At 55.1% G+C, this 8,521-nt stretch overlaps 1 protein-coding gene across 3 annotated transcripts in view; it reads left to right on the forward strand.

Annotated features, from left to right (window-relative positions):
* The window catches only part of Sorcs2 (sortilin related VPS10 domain containing receptor 2), a 353,595-nt gene extending 345,946 nt beyond the window's left edge, over window positions 1–7,649 (forward strand). For 2 of the 3 annotated variants that reach the window (XM_021630583.2, XM_060365433.1), the window contains 4 exons: window positions 290–389; window positions 878–980; window positions 3,351–3,457; window positions 5,372–7,649. In XM_021630583.2, coding sequence (XP_021486258.1) covers window positions 290–389; window positions 878–980; window positions 3,351–3,457; window positions 5,372–5,436 — 375 coding nt within the window. In that variant the 3' untranslated portion in view covers window positions 5,437–7,649. The remainder of the gene's footprint in view (window positions 1–289; window positions 390–877; window positions 981–3,350; window positions 3,458–5,371) is intronic. The other variant, XM_021630590.2, reaches the window with a different exon arrangement.
* The last annotated feature ends 872 nt before the right edge of the window (window positions 7,650–8,521 follow it).

Below are 8,521 nucleotides of genomic sequence, written 5' to 3' on the forward strand. Positions count from 1 at the left end.
TTCACTTCCTGAAAGCCTCACTGAGCATGACCAGGTGGGATCTCCTGGGGACGCCGAGCCTTCCACCCACACATGCCAAAACCTGTGTCTTCTGCCTATTCCACGCTAAAACAAGAGCTTGCTGGTGGCGGGGCTACCTGTGCCCTCAGTGGCTCTTAGTAAACTCAGCCGCTGGGCTCTCATGCCATTTCCTGAGGAGAACCCTGAGCGTCAGGCAGCCTCCCTTCCCAGCCCCAAGGGACTCTCAGTACTTTAGGCCCCAGGACTCTCCCACCGTTTTTGCTTTCAGAGACTGGCAGCTGTGCAGCAGGCACTGAACTCTCATAGGATCAGTTTTATCCTTCGAGGAGGGCTCCGCATCCTGGTGGACCTGAGGGACACAGATGCAGGTGACAGACCTGGCTTGGATCCTCCTTGGGGCAGGGTGGGCATGGGCCTGGGCCCTTGGATGCTGAAAGTGACTGCAGTATTTGAATGAGCCTTTATCTAGCTGCCAGTGACCCTTCTTGGATATCTCTGGCTAGCTACACCACCCTCTACACAGCCAGCCCCGAGCCTCACCATCTGGCATGACCTGTATGGTGCAGCTACCACAACCATCAGGAACCTGCCAATTCACTCAAAACCAAGACACAAGTGGGGGCGCTGTTCCCCTCTTGGGAAGGAAACCCTGCCAACATTGGCCCTACTTACAGTAGGACTTTGTCAGGAAGGGAGGCCAATCCTCCAATGTCACGTGTCATAGTCTTATCCTTGATAACCTGCTATACACTTAGCCACATAGGCAAGGCCTGCTGGACAACATAAAGTAGGCTCATCCAAACCTGGGCTGGGGACAACCAGCCCACAGCATCTCCTCTTGCGACTCTCCTTGTAGGTCCTCAGAGGCCAGGTGGCAGTGGTGGCTACTGGGCTGTGGTGGTCCTCTTTGTCATCGGGCTCTTTGCAGTGGGAGCATTCATCCTGTATAAGTTCAAAAGGTAAGGCCTCCTGGCAGCCTGGACACGTGGCAAAGCAGCTCATGGCCCCAGAGGCGGTGGCTTCCACAGGTCACCGAGGAAGGGACTGTGAGTTTTCCCTGTACCAGTGAACAGGAAACTCTCAGACTCTTCTGCTCGGCCTGGTCCTCTGTACAGGCTCGGAGCATCTGCTCCTTCACGCCCCCTCCCTGAAGGGGATACTCTCTGCCCTACAGATAAAGATGCAAGGCTCAAGGAAACAGAGAACAAAGTCCAAGGCTGATGGGGCAGGATTGGCCTCTTGGACCTCTGTCTCCTGGCTTCCCATACCTTGGCTATGACTGCCACAGGGGTTCCCAGTGACCTGAGGAGGGACCAGAGACTCCAGGGTTGAGAGACCATGCACATCCTGTACAGACTTCAACACTCCCCTTCCTCTGTGGCCTGTCCTCACAGTGAACATGGGATAACTCCAAGAATGATGGGAGCCAGCTATGTCCCTCATCTGCTATGTCAGTGTGCGGAGTTAGGCTGAGTGCTGGCGGAGTTCAGAGCCTTCTTCATAGTGGTGGGGTGGTGACTATGGGAAGGTACAAGCCCTTTCTACAGCATGGACATGCTGCCTGGAGGCAGACAGCCAGCAAACCCCCATTGTGAAACCCAATTGGATTCAAGGCCCCATGCCTGCTGTTTGTAACTTTTCAGCAGGGGCATCCTTGGAACACTTCAGTATAGGCCAATACAACAGGTTCCCAGTCACTTCTGGCCTCTAGCACCCTTCATCCTTCAGGGCCAGGATCTAAGTGGCAGGCAACCCTTCAGGCGGCCTAGTGCTTGAGCGCACCTCTGAGGTCTGGCCAGATGCTGCCCTGCCATGGGCCTGCCACAGATAAAGGCTTTTCTGTAATAGGGGATTCAATGGAGGAGTCTGAGGAGGGAGAGGAAGAAAAAGAAGGCAGCATTCCTGCCTTGTGTAGCTCCAGAATGGTGGCATATGGGCCCTGGGTGGAGGAGTGAGTGGCAGGACAAAGTCCTGGGTCCGGATGCTTCCGGACATCTGTGCAGGTGGATGTCATTTCAAGTGCAAACGTCTCTCTGGACTTGATCCCCTCCTGTGGGACATGCAGGGCTGTGGGTAATCAGTTAGAAGGCAGCGTACTCACCCGAGACAGATGGAGCTGGTCCCCGTGGACGATGCATCAGCCCCACCCACCGTGCAAACTTCCCAAGTGTCCAGTGGTGCTTCGACGAACTGACCCCAGCGGCACATGGTACAGATGGCCCGAAAGACAGGACATGGCCTGCCATGTGCCAAGAGAAGGAGGGGCCAGAGTGTCCAGTGTGAGGCTGACCCAACATCCCCAGGGCCAAGGCCATCTTTCTGAACCAGCTCAGGCTTTGAGGTTTGAGGGGTGGGAAATGTTGCCATAGAAACAGAGAGCTCAGGCAAGGGCCAAATGTCCATTCCCACAAGCTCCAGACCACCCCAAGGGGAAAAGGGCAGAGCAGGGCAGGGGAATTCTGACCAGTCAGTGGAGGGAAACTGAGGAGTTCCTCCTGTTCATCCATCCCTCCATCGTCCGGGCTTTAAGAAGCTGGGCCATGGAAGCTGTGCACTGACTATGTTCTGACTGACACTGTCTTCTACACTGAGATGCTAGGTAACAAGCCACTCAATGTTCTCAAGTCTCACAACCACCAAAGCTCTATTTTTCCCTGACACCATGCCCCATGCAGGGCCGGCAGGATTGCTACTGGTTACTTGGGAGTCTATAATGACAGGCAGGGCCACCCCCAACATCTAAGTCCATCACTCGAGTGTCCCGTCCTGAGGGGGACTTGGCCCATACACCCTCTCTCTGTGCTGCTCAAGGAACTGAATGTGCCTACCTCCACAATCTCTCACTGGCACCAATCTGTAGGCCCCTGTCTCCTTGTCTCTGAACGGGCCTATTGGAGTTAGTGGGGCTATTCTCAAGACAAGGGGCTGTGTGCTATGTGCCCAGTCCTAGCGGGGCAGGGTGTGCTCTGTCTCCCTCTCTGCTTTCCCTGGGGCCTGGACTAGAAAGCCAAGTTGCAGGAAATCTGGATGGACAGAGTTTAACAAGTGTCCCTCGGGACTGGGTTAGGGGTGTGTGTGCGTTACTGTCCTGGCTGCCAGGCACTGGGAGACAAAGAGGACAGGGTTTCAACAGTTATAAGCATGTCTAGATAAAGAATGGGTAAGTGATATATGTGGCAGCAATGGCGGCAGAACACGGGGTGGAGGGAGCATGCTGGAGGGCGGGCTCCCTGGGAAACTGTCTTGTATGGCGCTGTCTATACTATGCCCCGACGAGAGACTCATTCAGAGCCAAGGGCTCATTCAGAGCTGAGCTGTACCTCTGCCAGCAGGAAACGCCCAGGCAGGACGGTGTATGCCCAGATGCACAATGAGAAGGAACAGGAGATGACAAGTCCCGTGAGCCACAGCGAGGATGCCCAGAGTGCCATGCAGGGTAAGAGCTGGGGCATGGTGGCCCTGTCTGCCCCAGCACAGAGGGTCATCAGAGCCCAGGGGACACGGGCCGGGCCAACCCCGCCAGAGAATTTCTCTGGACCATGAGTCCTGACACAGTAAAGACAGGGCCCCCGGGCTGATGGAGTCAGAGGCAGCAGGCCGAGGGCACCGCCCCTGTAAGTGGGTGGTCAGCTTGCACAGCTGCCACAGAGGCAGGGAGCTCCCTCACAGGAGGGCAGCCCCACCTCCTCCCTCACACTCCCACTAGCAAATGCAGAATTCATAAGCGTTGTATGCATGGACCTCAGACAGTACTTCACAGAATTTTCACCAAGGTGACTTTTCATCCCTGTCATGCCCACCCACAAGGAGAGGGCCATGCCTGTCACCTTGGCTGTGGAACCCTTTCCCGGTCCCCGAAATACCTTTATGTCATTTTTCTCCATTCTGTGGCTCCTCCACTAGAACAGTCTAGGCCTAACCAGAGCCCTACTGCCCTGAATCTTTATCCCATGCAGGCCCTCCCCACGCCCCTTTGGTGGTGGTGGGCACCACAGCCTCCTTAACCTCAGTGTCTGTGAGCATCCTATTGTGGTGTCTAGGCAGAGGGAGGCTAGGCTTTGTCAGGGTTAGCTGTCACGTTGCAGGCATCCACCTTAAATCCCACACGTATCCCAGCCTATTGGTTTCTCAGAGCCATGACGGCTCCCACTTTGAGAATTAATGATCCAGCAAGGTCTTCAATCACCCAGGGTGGCACAGTTAGCTGTCAGAAGCTGACCTTGGAACCCAATCAGGTCAGTGTGACCCCAAAGACTACATCCTCCCAGCTAGGGGAAGCTTCTCCAACCCCTTCCGGCCATTTTCATATCTCCCAGCCCAGGAGTATTTTTCAGAGGACGTACTGACAGCCTCTGGGTCTGTAACAGCACCAGTGACTTACTGAGCATGTGGAAGGTCACAGACCTCAGAACTTTGGTCTTCGTCTGACCCTGGGAGACTGGTAGCTGGAACTCAGCCTTCGAGTCACTCCTGTGACAAGAGGGAACTGAAGGAAGCCAGTCCTGCGTGCATAGCCCTGTGCCTTACAGCCCGGAGCACTTCCCAGATAGCCGAGCTCTACTCTTAGGCAAGGAAATGATAGCCTCCTCCAGGAGGGTGTGGGGTCTTGGGAAGACAGGGGTCCACTATCCCCCAGTGACCTGTTGTGAAGTTCCTAGTAAGAGTACCAGGACACTGTTAATGGGAACCTTGCCATGGACTGCTTATGACAGTCCTTCTCTGTGGTGCCCTGGTGACTGATGTCACAGATTTACCGGGCCAGTGAGGTGGAGGCCCAGATGGAAAGTCACATGAGAGTCACATGAACCGTCAGGCACAGCCCTGGTAATCAAGTACTAGCTTCCACAGCTTAGGTAGCATCATCTATTTTGTGCACACAGCAAGACAGGGAGACAGACTCTGGAGAACATCCCCTGTCTCATCATGCAGCCAGCACAGGGACACCTATTAACCTGTCTCTGACAAACATTGTGTTCCCTCTCTCCTCCTCTCACCCCACCCCATCTCCCTTCCTGCCTCCTGGTCCAAACCTCACACCACAGTGTTCTTTTCCAAGAGGGGGCAGAGCCTCAGCCCTTCCTATACCCCCCTGCTGCCGATGCCAGGGGTAGCCCTCACGCAGGTCAGTGAGTGCCTCCCTACCCAGTCCTCTGGACCACTGCTTGTGGCGGCACCTGGCACTTCCCTCCTGTCCCCACCTAGGACACCGGAGACCCCACCCCCACCCTGCACCTAGCACAGGCTGAGGGAACCTCACCATGCCCCCCGCATGTTGTCCCTATGTACTGCTGAGGTCACCCGTGTTCCTGTGTGGTCGGTTTCTCACCATCCTCACTCTTCTGTTTCCTAGGCAACCACTCGGGCGTGGTCCTGAGCATCAACTCTCGTGAGATGCATAGCTACCTGGTGGGCTGATGGCGCCAGCTCGCCAGGACACTCTCCTCCTGCTTCCTCCACAGAGGGTGCAGGACCACAAGTGCAGCTGGAACGACGCCCCCTCTGAGACCTGTGGAAAGGCCATCTCCTCTAGCTGTCCCCACTCAGAGGACAGACACTTCTCCCTGTCAGCCCCAGTTGGCCCACGGGATCCTGGGGCGGCAGACTCTTGACCCACCTGGACACAGGCCTGTGGTGCCACACAAAGTCCCCGCCCTTGACTCTGGGGCATCACAGTCCTTAGACCTGAACATGCTGCCCTGGCTGCCCCAGCTTGCCACTGCAGCCCAGGCCTGGCTTCTCCTGCCTGGGGCTGGACCAGCCGGTTCCTGGGGTAAGCCTGCAGCTACCCCCCACTCCAGGCTTGTAGACCTGCTCAGCCCCGGCCCCACAGTCACTGGCCCAGCAGAGCCAGGAAGTCTATGGGACAGCCCTCCCCAGCACCACCTTCTAGGTAGCCTCTCTCTCCACTGCAGTGTAAATACCTGCCCAGGTAGAGCTATTTGAGTTTGGGGGCTCTTTCTTTTGGCTTTCTGTTTTCAAGGCCGGGCAGTAGAATCCGCCTAAGTTTTGTTGGAATCCCACTCTCAGAACCCCTTTTTTCAGGATGCTCAGAGCTGGGTCTAGAGGAGCAAAGATCTCTCTGGTTTTCAGGAAGGGACCCTTATATGCAGTTCCTGCTCCAACCAGCAGGATGCGCCCTTTCACAACCTCTAGGCTGATAACTGGCTTCGTCCAGGTCTGGATTCTAGAAGAGTCTACAGGGCCCCAGAAAGGCACATTAGCTGAATACAACAAAGCTCTGAAGCCTCATGGCTTGAGGGACCCATGCAGAATCAACCAGAAGAGGTGTGGGAGGGCAGTGTCTCCTAGTAAGATGAAAGTAGAGGACCCAGAGACGGTGGCCTTCTCAGGGTCACAGAAAGAAAGCAGCAGAGGCAGCTCCGTAGTGGCCTGCTGCCTGCTCCCACTGCCGAGTCAGGGACCCAGCACAGGTCGACACTGTGAGCTGGCACAATTCACCTTTTGCCTTGAAACTGAAGTCAGTATTCCCTTCCCTTCCCTTCCCTTCCCTTCCCTTCCCTTCCCTTCCCTTCCCTTCCCTTCCCTTCCCTTCCCTTCCCTTCCCTTCCTTTCCCTTCCCTTCCCTTCCCTTCCCTTCCCTTCCCTTCCCTTCTCTTCCCTCCCCTTCCCTACCCTTCCCCTCCCCCTTCTCCTTCCTTTTCCTCCTCCCACCTCCGGACTCTTGCTGCCCCACCAGAGCCCAGGCTGGCTTGGAGCGAGTTCTCCCTGGAGAAAAGATGTGGCCTATATAGGAGGAGAGGTCCAGGGCAGACCCTCACACAGGACAGCGCCAGCACTCGGTCTCTGTTAGGGGATGGGCTGGGTGTCCAGACACTCATGTCACAGTCAGGAGAGCACAGACCAAGGAGGCAGCCGTATGTGGCACAAAGCTAGTCTGTGGGAGCATTTCAACTGTACCCCAACACCTCTCACTTTCCGCCACTCTCTGAGGCTCAGAGGTCCCTCCAGAGGTGACTGCAGGCCATCCCTCCCTATGAGGGGCTGCAAATGGAGACCTGGTACCAGTGAAGGCCATGACACTCTAAAACCTTTACCCCACACACCTTCTTGCTGTCTCAAAAGAAACCTACACAGAGACCTTTCCCCCAGGCGTGTTCCCACACCACTGTCCCCCAGTATCCCACAGAAGGAGATGCTCACCCACCACATAGTCCCCCCCAGGTCCAAGGGCAGCACAGAAGCCCTCCACGTTAGCTCACCAGTGCCTGGGGTACCGGCTGCAGGTCTTTGCCTTCTGTGAGCACTCTCAAGGACACCCGGGGAGGCCTTCCCCAGCTATTCGGATTTTCTGTTACTATTTCTATTAAGGATGTTTGGAGCGTGAAGACTCACGAGCCTGCCCTGTCCTCATCTCCGTAACTGCAGATGGCTATGCAGGCACAGGGCTTCCCTGCTCATCAGCTGAGGTGCCACGCATGGTACAGCCAGGGACAAAAGCCCCATGGGCATTCCAGATGCTACTGTCTCAGGGGCTCATGCCACCCTACACTGGGCCCTGTGCGTACCTGACATGTGGGCATAGCAGAGGTGATGAATTCTTTGTTTTTCCTTTCTAAAAAAAAAAAAAAATCAATAAATCATTTGTGATGCTTTTAACAAAGATTAAACCGACAGTGTCTGTCTCTGCCTTAGTGTGAAGATGTGCCTCACACCACACACATTAAAACAGCCTCCACACAAATATACCAAGCAAACAGGTCTGTTCCACCTTAGCGTTAAGATCTGATTCATGCTTACCCGTACACACACAAACCACACATACCACATCACACACATATCCCTCATACACCGTATCATATATATACCACCCCACATACCACAACACAACACAACACACAGCAAACAAACATGGTCCTCATCTACTTAGCGTGATGGCGTGGTTAGTGCCTATCTGTACATACTGCACATCACACCACGTGTGCCACAAATCCTACTGCACACACATGATGCCACACACCATGGGCCAGGGACGATGACAGCGCAGGGGATTTCTGAGTTCATTCCCTGGCACGCAGAGAGAACTGGACATTTGGGAGCATTTGACAAGCATGCCGTGGAGAGAAGGAATATATTCCCTTGGGAGGAGAAAGGCCTAAGATGGGAGGTCCCTAAACAGACCCTGACTTGAGTAGTTTCTAGGCCCTTGGGTACTCCCTTCTCCTTATCGATCCTGTTCTGAAACCTGCGTGCCATGTCTTCCCACTGCTTCTTTCCCAGGGCCTGCTCTTGATTTACCTATGTCCCCCTAACTCTCTGTCATTCCCCACCTCTCATAGCTGTGCACACCAGCTGTTGTCATGGTAGGAGAGCAATAACGGCTCCAGTCGCTTCGTGCTGAGAGGAGACTGTGCCTAGGGAGGTGTCAGTCCAAAAGAGAGAGGATTTCATGGTCTCCCTGAGCAGGAGAACGGGTGATTAACTCCCCACAGATATGACTTGAAGTCCCCTGAGACCTAGCTGACCTTGGAGAGAGAAGAGG

This window comes from Meriones unguiculatus, chromosome 12, assembly GCF_030254825.1.
Source record: "Meriones unguiculatus strain TT.TT164.6M chromosome 12, Bangor_MerUng_6.1, whole genome shotgun sequence".
In the NCBI taxonomy this organism is placed as follows: Eukaryota; Metazoa; Chordata; class Mammalia; order Rodentia; family Muridae; genus Meriones; species Meriones unguiculatus.